The sequence below is a fragment of the Triticum urartu genome, chromosome 6A (genome assembly GCF_056163025.1).
Source record: "Triticum urartu cultivar PI428250 chromosome 6A, HENAU_Tu73, whole genome shotgun sequence".
Classification (NCBI taxonomy): Eukaryota; Viridiplantae; Streptophyta; class Magnoliopsida; order Poales; family Poaceae; genus Triticum; species Triticum urartu.
The window spans coordinates 106,038,989-106,060,789 of NC_141878.1; the positions used below are offsets into that span (position 1 = coordinate 106,038,989).

At 49.2% G+C, this 21,801-nt stretch overlaps 1 protein-coding gene across 1 annotated transcript; it reads right to left on the reverse strand.

Moving 5' to 3' along the window:
* Positions 1-278: 278 nt before the first annotated feature.
* Positions 279-18,508, reverse strand: LOC125515841 (AP2-like ethylene-responsive transcription factor At1g16060). Its single transcript, XM_048681339.2, has 7 exons — positions 18,193-18,508; positions 18,011-18,105; positions 17,809-17,897; positions 17,612-17,685; positions 17,409-17,459; positions 17,189-17,265; positions 279-880 (listed from the first exon to the last, which is right to left on the reverse strand). The coding sequence occupies exons 1-7, from the start codon at positions 18,330-18,332 to the stop codon at positions 384-386; spliced, it is 1,023 nt and encodes a 340-aa protein (XP_048537296.2). The 5' UTR covers positions 18,333-18,508; the 3' UTR covers positions 279-383.
* Between the last annotated feature and the right edge of the window lie 3,293 nt (positions 18,509-21,801).

A 21,801-nucleotide genomic window follows, 5' to 3' on the forward strand; every position in this document is an offset into this window, starting at 1 on the left:
GGTCGGGAGCCAGATCCACCGTGCGGCAAGCACGGTATAAAGCAACAGCCTATTGGGCTATCATTCTCTTGAGCGACCCCGACAAGGTAATTACTCTCTCTATGATATGATTCAAAGCACCGCCCATCACTTGATGGATTATCCAGACTAACCCATGGAAGCCCGTCGTCCCTGCAGGGGCGGCCTTTTTTTTGTCTGGTTTTTTCTCCCACAACCTTGTCAACCGTCCAGTTTATCATGATGCTGGTTATTTACGCCACGCTGAGGTTGCGCAGGAATTAACATTCTGCATGTTGCATTATGCAGTAGGCAAATCCTTTTGCGAAGCTATAAACACAATACATTGTCCATTTCAAAGAGAGAGAAAAGCTGAATTGTTCATATCAAAGGCCCAGCTCAGCGCACACGCCCAGGTCCCCAAATAAGAACGTGTCAACCTCCGCCAAACCGCTCATACCCTCTTCATCGCCGCACCCGAAATATGTCTGCACATCGTCCGGGAAGCTACACCGCATTGACGAATTTCTAGGCTTCGTCTCCCGCCGCTGTGTCGTCGGTGGTGGCGGTGAGGGGGGACACGACGACGAAGACAGCGAGTTGGTGCTGATCTGGGAGGCTGCCACCCGCTCCATCATCTCCTTCAACCTGGGCGCTTTCAGCAGCGGGCCGAGCGCCGACGCCGCATGAGACGTTGGACTCGCCTGGGGCGGTTGCAACCGATCATTGACACAGCGAGGGGTGTTGAGACCGCCCGCGTCGTCAGCGTGGCAACGGTGGTGCCACTTGATGTAGCGACTGACGTCGAAGTTGGTGACAGCATTGAGGCCGCAGTGCTCGATGGCGGCGATGTCGTACGCCATGGCTGCCTCCTCCTGCGTCACTGCCACACACAAAAAATGCATATCTCAGTGGTATTGCATGGTAACAAAAAAAAATCGTTTCACGCAAAGAAATCCCTATGAAATCGTCGGTAACTGCCAAACGCCACGATAGATCGAGTGCCCGGTCAAATGACAAGTACCAAGGTTCCCAGCAGGGAGGCATGGAGAGGGATTGGTTGGAACGTTTTGGGCAGTGGATGAGACGTGTGCGTGGGTGACTGCGTGTGGCGTGGCAAGCGCATCCCTGTTGGAACGGTGCCAAATCTCTCGTGTCACTTGTTTTTGCTTGTCGCCTGCGAGGCTTAGCTGTGCTGATGGAGCTCGTGGTTGAGGAGCCCCGAGCTCCTCTGCTCCATGGCTCCACCCACAAGGAGGGACCGTGGGGTGGGAAGCTTTTTTCATTTCGAGAAAAGTCATGGCGGTTTATGGATGTCCTGATGTCCAAGTGTAGTTAGATCAAGGTTTAAGATTATTAAGTTGTAGTATGATGCAAGTGCTGATGTGTCACTTGGTGCTGAATTTTTTTTTGGTTAACACAGGAACGCGCTTACGGCTCTTGCCAAATCCATCTGCTTTGGCATTCAGGACATACCTGGCATCTGTTTCTTTTCTTATGATACATCTTATCCTCAAAAGATTTTGGATTTGGCTTTAGAGCATCTACAATACAACCGGACTTAGCAACTCTGATCCCTCAAACGCCCCGGCCCTGTCGTGTCCACGGACATTGACAGGTCACACCTTAAATTTTTCTTCTCACAACCGGACACCTCAATTAATATACCTCAAATTCATATAAACTCATGCAACTACGTAAACGATGCATTACACACATTGTCCAACTACTATATCAGGATATGTGATCGGACTATCAAAAATTGACATGTTTAACCTACATGGACAAGGTCATGCACGGCTGCCCTTGCCCTTCCCCGCGCCCTTGCCGTCCTTCTCACAGAAGTAGCGGGCGAAGACCTAGTACGAATTGAGCCAGATCTGCTCATTGCCGGAGCTATCCGACCCGTCGTTGTCCTCCTTCTCCTCCTTAGGGGGGGGGGGCAGTCTGGCCATGGCACGGACCGCCCGATTCTACTCTCGGTTGAGAGCACGTGTGTTCCTCCGCCACCGCTTCTTTACAATGCGGGCGCTGATGGCTTCCTCCTCCGCGTCCGCCCGCGCAACCGCATCAGTCGCCTCCGCTGCCACCATGTCGGCAGTGAGACGGGCCTCGGCCTCCCTCATTCATCTTCTTCCCACGGCGGGCACACCGGTCCCGGGACTCATACTCCGGTTGGTCGGTGATGGGGAAAGGGAGATTGGAAGGCTCCCAAGAGGACCGCGATGATCTAGCGCTAGAGGATCCGAGCGCCCGATGCGTCGACGCAATGGACTCGCGACGGATACATCCTGTCGTGGGTCGGGCAATGTCCTCCCAAGAGTAGCGGAGTGCAATGCGGACGGCCATTGCCTTCTCCAAACCACACGAGACGACACCCCCAATCAACGGATATGTACTGCTCGTCATCGGATCCTCTGCCCGCCAGGCCAGAAAAGGCCGGACATCGCAAACGGAAGCTTGGATGGTGAGGAGAGTGGAGTGAAGTGACTAGGGTTTGGCCCGGGCACCGGATGGGGAGAAATATATGGGGGCCGGGTAGGCGAGCGTGGGCTGGGTCAGACGTGGCGGACGCGCCCGAGTGCCCCATATCCGCCCTACATTTAGGCTGGATGTTAGAGTTGTGTCGAATATAGTGTACGAGTTAGGTTACAGTTGGACTCTGAGTAGTATTGTCTTTAGATAGGATATGAAGTTGTGTCCTAGTAGGACACTTGTATCCTAGGCCTCTCATATATAGCGGGGGTAGACAGACGATGTAACCTATGCCAACATAATAGCACAGACGCGCAAGGGGGAGCCGGCGGCGTGTGCCGGCGCCCGGGTGGCCGGTGTGCGGTATTGTGATGGTGTCACGGGGAGGAGCGCCCGTAGTCAAGTCCCGGGGATGTAGCCATGATGGTGAACCTCGTTAACAAATCTCGGTGTCGTGCTCGTGTGATTGCTTGGTCCTCGAAGGATCGACGGTATGGCCTTGGATTTTATTCTAACAAGTGGTATCATGAGCAAGGTTTGATGAGGCAGTGCATCTGTTGATTTAGAGGAAGATTTGATGTTTCGATGGATATCGTGATGAGCATGGTTGTGATTCGATCGGAAGACGTCAAGGCTGTTGGAATTTTGCTAGTAGGCCTTTGGCCCAAAGCCCAACTAAAATTCTGAAATTCTCTTGGCCCATTCATGCACACATGTGAGTGGAATGAGTGAGGCTAAAGTTTAGTCCCACCCCGGAAGTTGAGATAGAGTTGCGCCTCTTTATAAGGTGAGCTCTTCTACCACTTGTATGAGCATGAGAAGAGGAGACCTACACGCGCGCTCCTCCGCCACGCCACGCCTCGCCTCGTCACGACGCGCCGCGGGTTGCGGGATTGAGCCGAGCCAAGGACAGAGCTATGCACGTTGTCTATATTTTTGCTGCATGGGAAAATTAATGAGTCATTAATTAATAATTAACGGACGCGTTAATTACTGAACCGTTTCCGATTCTTTTGGATCGTGATGACTCGGACATGGGGTTTACTCCCACAACCTACCCGGCCCGCACTATATAGTCAGGCAGACGTCTACCCTAGCCGCCGCCGCTTCGTACGGTTTCTCACCACCGTTCCAGATTATTGCGCCGCCAAGCAAGTCTTCTCCATCCGTCCTTCCGGCGTGCACCGCGAGAAGGGACCGCAGGCCTCCGGAACCCCGCCTCTCGTGATCCTGTACGGGAGAGGGATGATCAGGTTTTTGGGGAGCGCACTCGCGCGACTGCTGGCAGCGACGACTTCGTGAACGACGACTTCTTCCCCGACCTCGGCAACCTCGTCCTCGACGACATGGGAGACAACGTCAACGCCGGCGGTGCTGCACCCGCTGCACCGTATGTGATTCTATCCTTCCTGTTCGAGATCGTGATAGAATTCATGCTTCTAGTATGTGCCCTAGATGTGATATGTTCATCTGCTATGCTAGTTCGCATGATTAGTTTAATCTCTGCTGCTTTGGTCATGATTTATCTTCTATTTATTCGGATTAAATCTCGTAGTAATTTGCTCATATTTCCAACAATCCAAAATCCTGATGATAGGCAATTTACTCCGAGTGGTTTTTCTACGCATCTGAAGCCGCCTGCCTTTAAGGGGGCGCAATATAAGAGGTGGCGCACGAGAGCAGTCTACTGGTTTCAGACCATAGGCTGCTATGATGCCACCAAGGGCAAGCCTGAGGATGATCTTAATCCAGCACAGCTGGAAGCTTTTGAGAAGATCGATACCCTCTTTAAAGGCGCTCTTCTGAGTGTTCTTGATGACTCCATTGTGGATTCGTATATGTCGTTTGACAACGGCAAGGACATGTGGGCTGCGTTCGAGGCCAAGTTTGGTGCCTCGGACGCCGGCAGCGAGTTGTACGTCATGGAGCAATTCTATGACTACAAGATGACTGATGAGCGCCCTGTTGTACAGCAGGCTCATGAGATACAGTCGCTCGCAAAAGAACTTGAGTACTTCAAGTGTGTGTTGCCGGACAAATTTGTTGCCGGAGGCATCATTGCCAAGCTTCCACCTTCGTGAAACAATTTTGCTACTTCCCTGAAACACAAGAGACAGGAGTTTTCCGTTGCGGATCTCATTGGTACTCTTGATGTTGAAGAGAAGGCGAGAGTAAAGGACACACGTGCTCGAGTTGCTGAGGGAGGTTCTAGTGCCCACATGGTACAAAAGAAGAACTCCCAGCCCAACAAGTTCAAAAACAATAAGAACAAAACTCAGGGCAAAGGCAAGTTCGATACAAAGAACAAGCCATCACATTCTACCAACTTTAAGAAGAATTATCATAAGAAGGGGAAGGGACTTTGCCATGTCTGCGGTGATCCTAATCACTGGGCTCCGAAGTGTCCTAACCGCTTTGAGGAGCGCGAACATGAGAAGAGCGGCAAGTCCGCTAATGTTGTCATCGGTGATACTGATATGAAGGAATCAGGGTACGGTATTTTTCCTACCATCCTTTCAGTATTTCAATCCCCTGATTGGTTAATTGACACCGGTGCCAATGTACATGTTTGTACTGACGCCTCCATGTTTTCTTCTTACCAGGCAACAGGGACTTCACCCGTGCTGATGGGGAACGGGTCACATGCCATCGTTCGAGGTGTTGGTACGGTCGATCTGAAGTTTACTTCGGGCAAGACTGTGCGTCTGAAGAACGTTCATCATGTGCCGTCCATCAATAAAAATCTCGTTAGCGGTTCCTGTTTATGTCGAGATGATTTTAAGTTGGTTTCCGAATCCAATAAAGTTGTAATTTCTAAGTGTGGACAATTTGTTGGAAAAGGCTATGAGTGCGGAGGCTTGTTCCGCCTATCTTTGTCAGATATTTGCACTAAAGTTATTAATAATGTTTGCCACAATAATGAGTCTGATATTTGGCATTCATGACTCTGTCATATTAACTTTGGTTGCATGACGCGGTTAGCCAATATGAATTTAATTCCAAAAATCTGTACTGTCAAAGGCTCCAAGTGCCAAGTATGTGTGCAAGCTAAGCAACCTCGCAAGTCCCATAAGACTGCAGAGGCAAGAGACTTGGTGCCACTAGAGCTTATACATTCTGATCTTTGTGAGATGAATGGCGTGTTGACAAAAGGTGGAAAGAGATACTTCATGATGTTGATTGATGACTCCACTAGATATTGTTATGTGTATCTTCTGAAATCAAAAGATGAGGCTTTGACTTTCTTTAAAAACTATAAAGTTGAGGCAGAGAACCAACTTGATCGAAAAATTAAACGGCTTAGGTCCGATCGTGGTGGAGAGTATTTTTCCAATGAATTTGATCTGTTTTGTGCGGAACATGGTATAATCCATGAGAGGACGCCTCCCTACTCATCCCAGTCAAATGGGGTAGCCGAAAGAAAGAACCGAACTCTAACTGATATGGTTAACACCATGTTAGACACTTCGGGTCTATCCAAGGAATGGTGGGGGGAGGCGCTAATGACTGCGTGTCATGTCCTAAACCGAGTTCCCACAAAGCATAAGACCATGACTCCATTTGAGGAATGGGAAAGGAAAAGGTTGAAACTCTCTTACCTACGTACTTATGGTTGTTTGGTGAAAGTCAATATACCAATTCCCAAGAAGCACAAGCTTGGACCAAAAACCGTGGATTGTGTTCTTCTGGGCTATGTTTTTCATAGCATTGGCTATAGATTTTTGATAATAAAATCTGAGGTATCCGACATGCATGTTGGTACGATTATGGAATCAAATGATGCAACTTTCTTTGAGGACATATTTCCTATGAAGGATATGTCGAGTTCATCAAATCAGGAGATACCTACTCCATCTAGTGAGGAATTCACTGTAATTCCTGAACCCACCATTGCGATGGAACACGTTGAGAATCCTGTTGAGGATAACAATGGAACTCCTATGAGGAGTAAGAGACAGAGGACTGCAAAGTCTTTTGGTGATGATTTCATTGTGTACCTCGTGGATGACACACCCAGGACTATTTCAGAAGTCTATGCATCTCCTGATGCTGACTACTGGAAGGAAGCTGTACGTAGCGAGATGGATTCCATCTTAGCTAACGGTACCTGGGAGATCACTGACCGTCCTTATGGGTGCAAACCTGTAGGATGTAAGTGGGTGTTCAAGAAGAAGCTTAGACCTGATGGTACGATTGAAAAGTACAAGGCACGGCTTGTGGCCAAGGGTTATACCCAGAAAGAAGGTGAAGACTTCTTTGATACTTATTCACCCGTGGCTAGACTAACCATAATTCGGGTGCTACTATCACTGGCTGCCTCACATGGTCTTCTCGTTCATCAAATGGACGTTAAGATGGCTTTCCTCAATGGAGAGTTGAAGGAGGAAATTTACATTGATCAGCCAGATGGTTTTGTAGTACCTGGTCAAGAAGGAAAGGTGTGCAAGTTATTAAAGTCTTTATATGGCCTTAAACAAGCTCCTAAGGAGTGGCATGAGAAGTTCGAAAGAACATTAACTGCTGCCGGCTTTATAGTAAACGATGGTGACAAGTGCGTGTACTATCGCTATGGTGGGGGCGAAGGAGTTATTCTTTGTCTGTATGTCGACGACATATTGATCTTTGGAACCAAACTTGATTTAATCAAGGAGGTTAAGGATTTCTTATCTCGCTGTTTTGAGATGAAGGATCTAGGAGTAGCTGATGTTATCTTAAACATCAAGCTGTTGAGAGATGAGAATGGTGGGATCACATTGCTTCAGTCTCATTATGTGGAAAAGGTCTTGAGTCGTTTTGGGTATAGCGACTGCACGCCTTCTCCAACTCCATATGATGCTAGTGTGTTGCTTCGAAAGAATCGACGGATTGCTAGAGATCAACTGAGGTATTCTCAGATTATTGACTCGCTTATGTATTTGGCGAGTGCCACGAGGCCTGACATCTCTTTTGCTGTGAGCAAGCTGAGTCGATTTGTGTCAAAATCGGGAGATGATCATTGGCATGCGCTTGAGAGAGTTATGCGCTATTTGAAAGGCATCGCGAGCTATGGGATTCACTACACCGGGTATCCAAGGGTACTGGAGGGTTATAGTGACTCAAACTGGATATCTGATGCTGATGAAATTAAGGCCACAAGTGGTTATGTTTTTACACTTGGTGGTGACGCTGTTTCCTGAAAGTCTTGCAAACAGACCATCTTAACGAGGTCAACTATGGAAGAAGAACTCACAGCATTAGACACTGTCACTGTTGAAGCAGAGTGGCTTCGTGAACTCTTGATGGACTTACCTATGGTTGAAAAACCAATACCCCCTATCCTGATGAACTATGATAATCAAACTGTGATCGTCAAGATAAACAGTTCTAAGAACAATATGAAGTCCTCAAGGCATGTGAAGAGGAGACTAAAATCTGTCAGAAAATTGAGGAACTCCGGAGTTATTACGTTGGATTATATCCAAACGTTGAAAAACTTGGCAGATCCCTTCACAAAGGGTCTATCACGTAATGTGATAGATAATGCAACGATGGAGATGGGTTTGAGACCCACCGCATGAGTTTTCCATAGTGGTAACCCACTTTATGTGATCGGAGATTCCGTGAAGTAGAAGTGGGAGACAAGCTGTTGGTCAGCTGGGAGGAGAGTATCCCTATATTAATTATCCCACTCCGTGAAGATGCAATACTCTCCTGATCTGCATGGCAGGTTGATACTTATCTTAATGTGTTCCAAGTGGCTTATTCGGGTAAGCAGAGATGTTGTCCTGCAGAACATCTTCTGAGGAACACACCTATATGAATTTGACTGTTAACGTCGCAGTATGTGAGAATTGGGTGTTCTCTGATAAATTCATGAAAGGCCCTGGAGTATGACGTATACGCTCCACCCGTGGGGAAGCCTTGCGGCAGCCCAGTATCGGTCAAGAATTTGTGTGAAACTAGTTTCACAGAAAACTTGTAGTTCAAGGTATAGTCCACTATTCAAGTTGTGATCTAGTGTAGCATAAATTTCTAAGTGGAAGTTCAACTTCACAGTCTCCACTAAGCACCGATATATAAAACAATGTTTTGGAACTAAATGATGAGATGTGCCAATGAGACTTTGTGGGGGATTGTTGGAATTTTGCTAGTAGGCCTTTGGCCCAAAGCCCAACTAAAATTCTGAAATTCTCTTGGCCCATTCATGCACACATGTGAGTGGAGTGAGTGAGGGTAAAGTTTAGCCCCACCCCGGAAGTTGAGAGAGAGTTGCACCTCTTTATAAGGTGAGCTCTTCTACCACTTGTATGAGCATGAGAAGAGGAGACCTACACGCGCGCTCCTCCTCCTCGCTCGCCTCGCCACGCCACGCCACGCCTCGTCATGACGCGCCATGAGTTGCGGGATTGAGCCGAGCCAAGGACAGAGCTATGCACGTTGTCTATATTTTTGCTGCATGGGAAAATTAATGAGTCATTAATTAATAATTAACGGACGCGTTAATTACTGAACCGTTTCTGATTCTTTTGGATCGTGATGACTCGGACGTGGGGTTTACTCCCACGACCTACCCGGCCCGCACTATATAGTCAGGCAGACGTCTACCCTAGCCGCCGCCGCTTCGTATGGTTTCTCACCACCGTTCCAGATCATTGCGCCGCCAAGCAAGTCTTCTCTATCCCTCCTTCCGACGTGCACCGCGAGAAGGGACAGCAGGCCTCCGGAACCCCGCCTCTCGTGATCCTGTACGGGAGAGGGGCGATCAGGTTTTTGGGGAGCGCACTCGCGCGACTGCTGGCAGCGACAACTTCGCGAACGACGACTTCTTCCCCGACCTCGGCAACCTCGTCCTCGACGACATGGGCGACAACGTCAACGCCGGCGGTGCTGCACCCGCTGCACCGTATGTGATTCTATCCTTCCTGTTTGAGATCGTGGTAGAATTCATGCTTCTAGTATGTGCCCTAGATGTGATATGTTCATCTGCTATGCTAGTTCGTATGATTAGTTTAATCTCTGCTGCTGTGGTCATGATTTATCTTTTGTTTATTCGGATTAAATGTCGTAGTAATTTGCTTATATTTTCAATAAAGACAATTGGTAATCACGGAAACTCGCGGAGATTGGATCGGACTTGCAAGCAGGCTAGACATGCGACGAAAGATCTCGCGTAGGTCGATCGGGCGAGCGTACAGGAAACAGCGGCGACGCATTGCGCACGGGCAGGCAGGGCAACGGCACGTGCGTGGGCAGCAACCCAGCTGGCGGAAGCTGCGATGATGCATGCGGCGAGTCACGGACCAAAGCGGCGAGTCGGCCGGTCGTCGTACAGCAGGAAAAAGCAGAGACCGGAGATTTGTTTGAAGACAAAAACAGGACCGAGTCCTGACGTGACACAGACAAGCAAATCGATTCAAGCAGAGAAAACTCCATCGTGGTATGCATCCATCGGGGAGACGAGGGGCTATTGGCAGTAACAATGGTGCATTGGGTTGTGCCCGGCGACAAGTAGAACATCAAAGGCAATTCCAGGGCTGGAGTTAGCGAGAGCATCAAGTAGTACAAGACTTTTGTGAGTAGCAGGATTCAATCAATTGATCTGGTTTTGCTGCTTGCACACGAGAAGTGTATTGGAGACTTGGGGCTTTGCTAAGTGCACGCGAATTGCGGGACATTCTCTTGAAGCTTGGTTACTTTTTCACAGGTTCAGTCATATGAAGAACTATGGCGTCAATGGATACCAGGTTTGAGGTGGAGAAGTTTGATAGAACTGAAAGCTTTGGATTATGATAGACAAGGGTGAAAAATTTGTTGGCACGACAGGGATGCTTGAAGGCGTTGCGGGAAGCCAGGCCAGTTAAGATGGAAATATTTTATGATGGATGAGAATCTGCGGAAGGTGATTTGGGAGGTTGGGTCGGACTAAATAGTCTGACGGATCGACGTGGGTCGGTTGGTACAGAAGACGGTGGTGGGATCAGCGAGGACGACATAAGAGCGTGATGCTGATGGTGACCGACTTCTGGACGTGGAAACACGTGGCGCGGGCCCGAGGGCTTGTGTGGCTTCGACAAGACTATGGCGCGGGGTTGATTCAAGACGGTGCACACGGAGTTTGGAATCGACGGGGCGCAGGGGTGGACTGATCATCTACCATGGAGTCATGTTGAAGGTGGAGCTGGATTGAGGGGCTACGATGTAAGGATCCAGGGAATCGAAGCCTATTCAGCAAGGGGGGGAAAGCGAGTGGCACGCGGTTTGGACTGGAGACCAGTGGTTTGATGAAAGCGTGAAACTCGTCATCGGTCGGTGATGACCGATGGTACTCTGCAGTGAAGGTTGAGTGGTGTGGGTTCGTGACCCTTGAGACTCGACCAGGGACAGCGGAGGCTCGACGCGGTAATAGCGGCGAGGCATGCGGTATGCACGAGGCATGGAGACGGGCCAGGGCTCTGGTGGTCATACATGTGGTGAGGCAACTGCGAATTTGACTCGGGATGACTACAAGCAATGGTGAAATTCCTTCAAGTTTCAGACAGGCAGTCAAGAAAGGAGCGATGGTGTTCAGTTCAGGTAACTATTATGTGTGACACCCAATATGTGAGTTGTTCACTTTCACGCAGGTCAGTGATCGGTGTGTGATGGCGTTGGACGGATAATCTGGAAGTTGGGAGCACAGACTAGAGTAAAGAGGAACTTAATTTTGCTCGAGTGTTGGCTATGGTCAAGAAAAGAAGGGACTACAAGTTGCAGGTGGAGTTATATGGAGTCTTTGGAGTAGCAGCGGTACTCATGGGATAAACTCAAATCCAATATACATGGAAGTTTGACGCATTGACGAATTCAAGGTGGTGGAGAATATTCGCCAAGGTGGAGTTTGTTAGAGTTGTGTCGAATATAGTGTACGAGTTAGGTTACAGTTGGACTCTGAGTAGTATTGTCTTTAGATAGGATATGAAGTTGTGTCCTAGTAGGACACTTGTATCCTAGGCCTCTCTTATATAGCGGGGGTAGACACACGATGTAACCTATGCCAACATAATAGCACAGACGCGCAAGGGGGAGCCGGCGGCGTGTGCCGGCGCCCGGGTGGCCGGTGTGCGGTATTGTGACGGTGTCACGGGGAGGAACGCCCGTAGTCAAGCTCCGGGGATGTAGCCATGATGGTGAACCTCGTTAACAAATCTCGGTGTCGTGCTCGTGTGATTGCTTGGTCCTCGGAGGATCGACGGTATGGCCTCGGATTTATTCTAACACTGGATATATGGGGTGCCGGTCAGCCTGGGCGTTTGAGGCCTGTTTGAGGCGCCTGTCTGGATCGCTTTTTTATGACCAGTCATGATCGGACCGTCCGCTTGGGTGTATGAGAGGGTTTGAGGTGCTGGCTGTAGATGCTCTTACCCGATTGAAAAACTTGGTGGGCACTGCTCCTACATACTCGTATTTCCTAAATGAATGGTGGTCATTCTCTTTTTACCAAAATTAAACACGTTCATACTATGAGATTCAAAATTGGGTATGGTTTTAAAGTCACCTAGTTTAAACACAGAGAAGAAAATGTTTGCTTCCGAGCTCGCTGAAATTCCTACACAAATCTGTTCTCTTTTCATTCTTTGCTTTAGTGCATAATGATGCCCATTTACCACTGTAACCAGCAAAGTTCTAGAGCAAGTGTAAAGTGTTTGTTCTCAGATGCGATCTCGTTATCCAATCTTTTCCTTTCCCCATCGCGAAAGCAACGGCTACAGTGAAGAACCAATCCCCTCTAGGCTCCACAGGTCAGTCCGTCGATTCACCTCCCCTATGTGTGCCATTCTGGAGGCCTGTGGCAGGGGAGGGACGGCCTTGATGCCTCAGCTCCGGCTAGTATAGTTAGGGTTTTTCAGAGTATTTGACAAAAAACTACCACATTAGGGGTTACCGTCCCACGGAACTACCACTTTCAAAAAAGTGACCGATAACTATCAAAATTTTCTAATTTTGTGACTAAAAACTACCACTTTTGAAAAATGATCCGCTTAGACGATTTAAACACATTTATGACATGCGGTGAAAGAACATGCGGTGTCCCCATGTTTGGTTTTGGTAATTGATGACAATCTCTATGGACTAATGGTTGCCTTGAGTTATATTTGAAGGTTTTGTCCATAGGCTTTTCTTGGAGTACATGTGTTGGTTTCAAGGAGAGTTTGTGTCGACCAAGGTGTTATTCAAGAAATTATCCAAAGATTGGTCATGTGAGAGTTGAGCTTATTGCAAGCATGTCTTGAAGAAGAAGATTGTGTGATCATTCATGTCTACCTTCAAGACATCATTCAAATGAAGAGAATTGGAAAGGTTCAAGGATGATCAAGACTAAGTCAAGAGTGAATCAAGTTGATCAACTCACAAAGCGCAGAAGATGTACCGAGAGGGATCAAGTGATCCCATGGTAAGGTAAGAATTGTCAATTACGCTTTGTGTACTAACCCATGGTCTTCATGAGAGTTCTTTGTGGGGTTAGGTTGCGGTGTGCAAGTTCAAGTGGAGCATCACGAAGAGATCAAATGCTTGAAGCTTGCCGTCCTTTTGTGGTGATAATGGACTTGTGAAGATGTGCGGAAGAGTGGCTCACCCATAGTGGAGTATGGGGGAGCAATCAACTAGTCTTCATCGAGTCAACACAATCAAGAAATGTGGTCCAACTTGAGGGAGTCAAGATTGTCATCATCTAGCTCAAGTGGACCATGTGCAAGGCAAAGGTTTGCCCTTGATAGTTTTTCTATTTTACCGGTCTCATGATGGTAGTTGGGAGACCGGGTTATAGGATCGATTGCCGTACTATCAAGGGGGGCTCTCGATGAGTAGCTTGATCGTATCGTTCGTAGAGAGCTCGAACCATTGCATCCTTGCATCATCTTTCTTGGTTCTTGTTTGGTTCTCTTTGTGAGTCCTAGAGCATATGGTCATCTTGATGACAAGCTCGAGTTCATCGAAAACGGAGTTCACATGCATCTTCTATGATGTTTTCGATGTTGGAGGTTTTGCCGGTTCTTCTCGGTTGGAGGTTTCACTCCTCTATTTGTTGGCATACCTCCCCTGCCTCCCCTGCCTCTTCTATTTGTTTTGATGCTACTCGTCGTCTTGTTTCCAACAAGCTTGAGTTTGCTCAATTCGGAGTTCATATGCAGAAGTTATGGCAGTTCTGGTTTTCTTGAGAGTGGTTTTTGTCTGGTCCCAGCGGTAGTACCGCGTGCCACAGCGGTAGTACCGCTTGGAGCTCTCAGCCGTTGTACCGCTGCTTCCGGGCGGTGGTACCGCCAACTTGCTCAGCAGAGTCTTGGGCGGTTGTTCCGGCCAGGCACCGTCCAAGTACCGGTCAGGCCTCTGTTTTGATGCGGTACTCGGGCCGTGGTGGCCCGGTTGGTCCGGTCGTACCGGTACCACCGGTGTCCGGAGCGGTTCGACCGCTCAGGACTTAGCCGCCTGAGCGCTCAAGGCCATGCGGTTGCACCGGCCCGGTACCGCTCGACTACCGCACTCAGGGGTGACTCCCTTCTGTTCCTATGCGGTGGTTGAGCGGTGGCTGGGCGGTTGGTTCGGTTGTTCTTCTCAACCGGTGCTACCGCCTGATCGCCCGGTTGTACCGCCTGGTAGGGTTCTGCACGTATACTGTGAGTCCCGGTTGTACCGGGACCAGGAGCGGTAGTACCGCTCGTGTGCGGGCTGAGCACCTAACGGTTGGATTTTCCCCCTCCTATAAAAGGGGGTCTTCTTCCCCATTGAACCCAACCTTTTGAGCTCGTGTTCTTCCCCCATTGTTGACCTTCTTTGAGCTTGCTAACTCTCAATCCCTCCATGAATTCTTGCTAGTTTTTAAGGGAAAAGAGAGAGGAGATCTAGATCCACATTTCCACCAATCACTTTCTCCTCTATGTGAGGGGAACCCCTTGGATCTAGATCTTGGAGTTCTTGGTGTTATCCTTCTTGTTCTTCCTCTCATTTTCCTCCCTAGCATTAGTTGCTCCAGTGGGATTTGAGAGAGAAGGACTTGGGCACTCAGTGTGCCCTTGCCATTGCATTTGGTGCATCGGTTTGAGTTCTCCACGGTGATACGTGGAAGTGAAGTTTGAGAAGCTTATTACTCTTGGGTGTTTGGGCACCCTAGAGCTTGTTCCTCTTGGGTGCCTTGGCGCCCTAGACGGTTGGTGTTGTTCGGAGCTCAATCATTATGGTGTAAAGCTCCGGGCAAGCGTCGGGGTCTCCAATTAGGTTATGGAGATCGCCTCGAGCAATTTGACGGGTACCGGTGACCGCCCCCAAGGGTTGCCAAAGTGTACGGGTTCGGTGACCGCCCCCAAGGGTTGCCATTTGTACGGGTTCGGTGACCGCCCTCAAGGGTCCCTTAGTAGAATCATGGCATCTTGCATTGTGCGAGGGCGTGAGGAGATTACGGTGGCCCTAGTGGCTTCTTGGAGAGCATTGTGCCTCCACACCGCTCCAAACGGAGATTAGCATCCGCAAGGGCGTGAACTTCGGGATACATCATCGTCTCCGCGTGCCTCGGTTATCTCTTACCTGAGCTCTTTACTTATGCACTTTACTTTGTGATAGCCATATTGTTTCTTGTCATATATCTTGCTATCACATAGTTGCTTATCTTGCTTAGCATAAGTTGTTGGTGCACATAGGTGAGCCTAGTTGTTTTAGGTTTTGTGCTTGACAAATTAACCGCTAGGTTTATTCCGCATTTGTTCAAGCCTAAATCGTAATTATTTTAAAACGCCTATTCACCCCCTCCCCCCTCTAGGCGACATCCACGATCTTTCATGCAGGACCCACCCATCAGGGCTGACGTGGCGGCAAAGTCAATTCTGTTTACTTTGACCGTTACGTTGACTGTTATTACAAGTGGGGCCCACCTGTCAGCATCACTCTTCTTCTTCCTCCTCCTCCTTTCTCTCTTTGCCATTTCCTCAAACACCTTGTGTGCACCCGCGAGCTACCTCCGCCATCCTCCGCTGCCGGCGCTCACCTCTCCTCATGCCTCCATCCTGTCTGGAAAGGGAGAGCCCGAGCTGCCCTACCACTCCGGCGACCACCTCTCCCCCTTGCGTCACTCTGACAAGGTCACCTCTGCCGGCGACAACCGCCACCGGCATGCACGAACCAACCTAGCTAATACTCGCCTTGGTTCGAGCTCCCACATGAGCTCCTAGGGTGCTTCGTTGCCCGCCTCCTGCTCCTCCGTGCAAGTGCAGCCGGCCCGCACGGCCACGATGCCGGCCGCCGCCGAACTTGTGCGCCTCGTCGAGGAGCTGGAGGAGGCTTTGCCTTGGTCCGAGCTCCCACATGAGCTCCTGGGGCTCCTCGTCGCCCACCTCCCGTACTCCGTGCAGGTGTAGCTGGCGTGCGCGGCCACGGCGCCGGGCGCCGCCAAGCTTGTGCGCCTCGTCGAGGAGCTGCAGGACCATGAGTCCCGCCTGCGCACCGAGTTGCTCGAGCACAAGATCCTCAAGGAGGCCGTCGTCGAGGAGTTGCGTCCGGTGGTGGCGCCGAGGGCCTCGGAGGAAATTCCGTCAGCTTCGGCGGCCGCTTCCATAGTTCCAGCCGCCGTGGTTGCGCCGCCGTTCCAGTCCCCAACCAACGCCAGGGAGGTGCTGCGCCGGGGCGTCGTCATGGAGGAGTTCGGAGCTCAAGCCCGGGTGCACAGCAAGTGTTCGAGGAAATGGCAAAGAGAGAGAGGAGGAGAAAGAAGAAGAGTGATGCTGACAGGTGGGCCCCACTTGTAATAACAGTCAACGTAACGGTCAAAATAAATAGAGTTGACTTTGCCGCCACATCAGCTCTGACGGGTGGACCCCGCATGTCATAAACGTGTTTAAATCGTCTAAACTGGCCTTTTTTCAGAAGTGGTAGTTTTTAGTCACAAAATTAGAAATTTTTGGTAGTTATCAGTCACTTTTTTAAAAGTGGTACTTCTGTGGGACGGTAACCCCTAATGTGGTAGTTTTTTGTCAAATACTTGGGTTTTTCAGCACTTGCAAGGTCCACGCTCGGACGGACAATGTGACTTCATCTTCGGTCTTTCGGGCTCCGATCCTTCTCGAATTTGTCAGTCAGGATGGAGTCGGAGCACCGTCGTAGATTCTTGTCGTCTCATCGGGGCAACGAGGTGTGGATTGCTCGTCGTGTGTGGGGGACCGCAAGATCTGGTGCCGGTTAGATTGATGCAAAGTTTCAACGACGATGATAGCGGCTCGATGGTGCTAGTCCTTAGAGGAGAGTGCATGATTTTTTTTTCAGGTTGTGATCGACAAGGTCAGACTAGCTCCCAGTAGGGGAGTGGCGCGCCGATTGTTCATTCTAGCAACAGTAGTGGTTGTTCACTTAGATGTAATTTTACTGTGTTTGCAGTGTTTTGTACTACTTCTGCTAAAAAAATTAGAAAAAAGAATGATAAACTTTTATAAGCCGGTCTTGTTTGAAAAATAAAATAAAGGTAAAGTGTTTGTTCTAGAAAAATAGAATGAGTGCAGCATCATCAATTCTGTACTTCCCTCGTGTGCCAGAAGAGAAATGCCACAACCAATCTAATAACGACACAAGCAGGTAACTTTTGGTTGCCCATGCTGACTCAGGTAAAGAGAATATATCCCTCAACAACACGTCAGTTTACTCAACAACTCCTATCATATTCCACTCATCCATCCATAAAAGTTATGTCTTAGCTCTTAAGAAAGGATCAGTAACTTACCATAGGTGCCTAGGTAGAGATACTTGTTGCCAAACACACGCCCAATCCTAGCCTCCCATTTGCCGTTGTGGTGATGCCTGCAAAAACATCTCTGAATTCATTTTTTGACGAACAACATCTCTGAATTTCACTGACACATACATACGCGCAGAGTTTTTCTTGCAAGAATCGGAAAAATGTTCAGTACTGTACAAATCTTGCACTGCAAGATCAGCTCTACCTTGCGACGCCTCTGTACTTGGACACCCCTCTTGAGAAGCCAGTGCTTTTCCTGCGTAAAAAAAGGAGAGGAACAGACAATATGTAATCATCACAAAACCATAAGGTCAGGATAAATCTTTTGTGTCATTATTACATTTTGCCACGCTGTCTGATCTGATAACAGACAGAACCACTTGCCAAAAATTGGAGTTATTTGTGTACCTCCGGAGCGAGCCGATGTACTCCTCCCTGGACTGCTCCTCCATTTCTTTCAACTCTTGGCCGTAGCTAGACAGCTGCAAAATGTTCGTCAGAGTCCAATTAAGAAGTCAGGTACGTGTGACTGCATTCTGCTAGCTCTAGGCATGGCGCTGGCGGCATCAGTGTATATCATAAGTGGAGTGAATTGGATGCGGTACCGAGAAGTTGAGGACGGTGTCCCGGCCCCAGTATTTGAGTGCCGCCAGGTCGTAGGCGCGCGCCGCCGCTTCCTCGCCGCCGTACGCCCCTGCAACGACGGCGGCTTTCATATATCTCAATGGCGCCAAGGCTGCGACCCGATAGGCCGAGGCTTTACTTGGGACAGACATATAGACTGAGAGAGGGTGGTGCTCTGCTCACCGAGATAAACTTGCCTCCCTTTCTTCTTCCTCTGCGGCTCGGTCCAGGTGTTCTTGTCCCACAGGTGCGCCTCGAATCGCCCCGTCCACCGGTGCCTGCGCAAGCGCGCGCGTACGTTGGTTTCTCTCTCCGCTCCCGCGCAAGGGAGAAGATGCAAGAATCGGAAATATCACTGCATATACCGTGTGACGCCGCGGTACGCGGAAGTGCGCTGGGAGGGGCGCCCCCGCGGCTCGCTCCTCCGTTTCCGCTCCGGCTTCGGCCGGACGGTGTCAGAGACGACGTTGCCGGCGCCGGCGCTGCTCTGTCGTTGCTTGGCCATTGCGGGGGAGTGAGAGGTCTCGGGGCCGTGGAGGCAAGAGAGCTAGTGGCTAGTGGCTAGTGATTAGTGAAACGACGTTGGCCAAAAATAGGGACAGAGCGCGGGCCGGCTCGGCTCTGCCGTGGATGCGAGAGTGCCAAATGGGATGGGAAGAGGGCCGGCTCGGCTCTGCCGTGGATGCGAGAGTGCCAAATGGGATGGGAAGAGGGCCGGCTCGGCTCTGCCGTGGATGCGAGAGTGCCAAATGGGATGGGAAGAGGGCCGGCTCGGCTCTGCCGTGGATGCGAGAGTGCCAAATGGGATGGGAAGAGGGCCGGCTCGGCTCTGCCGTGGTTTCTCTGTCTGGATTTAGCTATGGCCGCCGGCTTGGGGCCAGTTCTTTTGCAACTTATTTTAACTTATTGTGAAAATAAGCCAAAAGCCTAAAAGAACTCATTTCAGAAGTGGAGCTTAACTTATTTCCACAGCTCTCTCCTTCACAATGGAAAAAAGCTGGGGTAGGGCAGCTTCCCGCAGCGTCTCGTGGCAATCACTTAAAAACCGAAGCGGTATATCCCTTTGCCCTCGCACTTGAACACAATTACAGCTGAAATGCCACCGCGCCCCTCCCCTGTACCAGCCCCGAAGTAGAAAAACACCCGCAGCGCTCTGCACCCCTGTCATCCCTCTCCTCCCGCGATTGAGAATTTTTAGGGTTTCCCCGCCGCCGTCGACCCCGCCTCCAGCCGCTGACCTCGCCTCGCCCCTCGGACGTCGGCGGTGCTGGGTAGACGCGCTCCTCCCCCGCCTCCCTCTGCTCTGCTCCACACCGGCTACCCCTCTGGCAAGCAGGACGGCTGCCCGCCTCCGGCGGCCGTGGGCGTCGGCTTCCGGGCTCGACTGGATCGACGCCGACCCCTTCCCCGCATGGATCGATGCCGGCTGCTCCTCCTCGACGCCCCACTCCGCTCACTCTCGTCCCATGGCAAAGAAGCCCCTGGTACATCGCCGCCGCCGTCGTCGTCAACACACTGCCCCGACACCTGCACTTGTCTGGACGCCATGGCCACCCACTGCTAGTTCTCTGATTGTCCATCGAGCAGCAAATGCTTGAAAATCTCACGGTGATTAAAAGAAGTATTCAGTTTGCCTATTTTAAATTCTATTTCAGAGAATATGAATTTTCATGAGAAATTGTCAGTTACATGTCAGGTAACTGTATACATAGATATACATGTAGCTGATTTTTGTTGACAGGAAGTTTTTGGTCATGTCCAAGTTTCTACTTGCTGTAAAAAAAAGGATGAATGTTGCTAGTGAATGCATTCAGAAATTTGTATGCAAGCACTAGCATTTTGATTGTTGTTTGGTTTGGTCCTGCTAGTATTTTCTGCAAGTGCAAGAGAGTATGAATGAAGTTGTCCAAGTTGCTGCTACAATATACAGAAAATTCAGTTAAATGCCATACAATTACATTTTAGGGGTATTCTAGACTTTTCTCCAGAGAACTCGGAACATAAGCTGAGATAAAAGAACTGGATAGCTTATTCTCATGGACTTATTTCCACAGCAGCTTCTATGAGGCTTATTCCCATCGCAGCTTATGAATAAGCTGCACCTCAAAAGAACTGGCGTCTCGTCCCAAGTCACTGCGAGAGACCGTGGCTGCAACCACGCCGAGCCCCAAATTCCTTTTGCTACGTGTGTTCTGAAAGTGTTTTGGAATCATCTTCAGTGGTGTGTTATCGAGCACTCCATTCATTCCCAAAATATATAAAAGTCTTAGCACTCCATCTTTTTTAAAATATAGTACCCCCTTCGTCCCAAAGTAAGTGTTTCTGATTTAGCACGAAGTTAGGACGAAGGTAGTACGTATAAAATTTTTAAATTCAAACTTCATAAATTTTGATCAAGTATATCATGAATATATTTTCATATGGTATATTGTAGATACAAATAATTTTACCTATATATAAACTTGATCAAAGTTTTGAAGGTTGACTTTTGCAAAAAGGGCTTGCTAAGTCGACTGAGTATCATTCGAATGCTCAACCGTTGAATTTTTGCATCAAAATTCATGCTGGACGGAGCACCATCCAATGGACATCGCGGCATTTTTTCACACCGTTTGCAACATATATTTTTACCGATTGCACCACCACCATTGCTGGTTGTAGCATGTCATCTCGCCAGTCACAAAATCCGCCCTCGTCGTTCGTAGCATGTCGTCTCAGCGGTCACAACATCCGCCATTGACGGTTATAGCATTTTGTCACACCGGGTGCAACATTAGTTGTTTTTGCTTACAAAATTATCGCAACATTTTTTGTTGCCGATTTGTAGCATCTACGCGCAGCCCATAGCAATACAATTACGTTGACATCACTTGACCGAGACTTCTTTAAATCTCAATCGACTGAGTTCTAGACACACCCTCCGCAAAAGCTAATGTGCACGATATTATAGAACAGATGGAGTGTCTCGTAGGGGCACGGATCATTAATTATAGAGAAAAGCATAAACTGTGCCTCACAGTGTGTCCTATAGCAAAGTAAAACCTCACAACGGTGGACTACTTGGATCGCCTACTTGCCATCGTTTTTTTTCCCACCTAGCATGTTCACCCCTTTGTGCGAGTCAGCAAGAAAGACCCCCAAATCCCATCCCGAATCATGTTCCTTCCCCTCACAGCATTGCATCTCCTAACTCTGTCACTAGATTCACCGGCTGCCTCCCTGCTTGCGAAGGCTTGATAAAAATGGATTGTGTTCCGCCACCTTCACGCCGAGCATCACGACGGTCGTTGGTTTCCGCCGCTCTGTGTTGTCCGTCACAACCATCACCGTGTTGTGCGTTGCTACCCTCCTCGTCCCCACTAGGCACGGTAATAACCCTCAATCCCCGCCACCTTTGTGGGGAGGGGCTCGACCTCCTAACCCACCGCTAAAACAACATTGATACATCATGTTGGGCATTCACAATGGCAACCGCGTGAAAATCATGCTGAGCCATATGGTTATGGGTGACCTTAAGGATTTTAGGCATGTATTTGGCTCCATCAACTTGTATAATAGGATACCAAATCACGAAAATGCCGGTCTACACCCGTGCTCATATGCTCTTGTCAAACCACTATTTAGTTACCGAACCACCGGAAAGAAAGATCAAGAGCATGAAATAAAGTCTTGAACACCACCAAATCATGTCATGTTGAATGTTAGGCGGTAATTAATAAGACCTAGAGCCATAGATCAGCAAGACCAAAATATCATGGGCACTCCAGCTTTGGCCATGATGCCACACAAAAATGTGTTTGCTTGATTGTGAACCCTATTTTGTGCCTTATGCGTAGAATAGTCAACCTAAGGCTCACGTTGTGGGCACCCAGGGCAAGGACAATATCCTGTTTTTTAGTCGGTTTTAGTGTCTTTCTCCCGTTCATTTCTCGGTGTTTTTCTTCTTCATTCTTATTTTTACCTGATCCACCTTT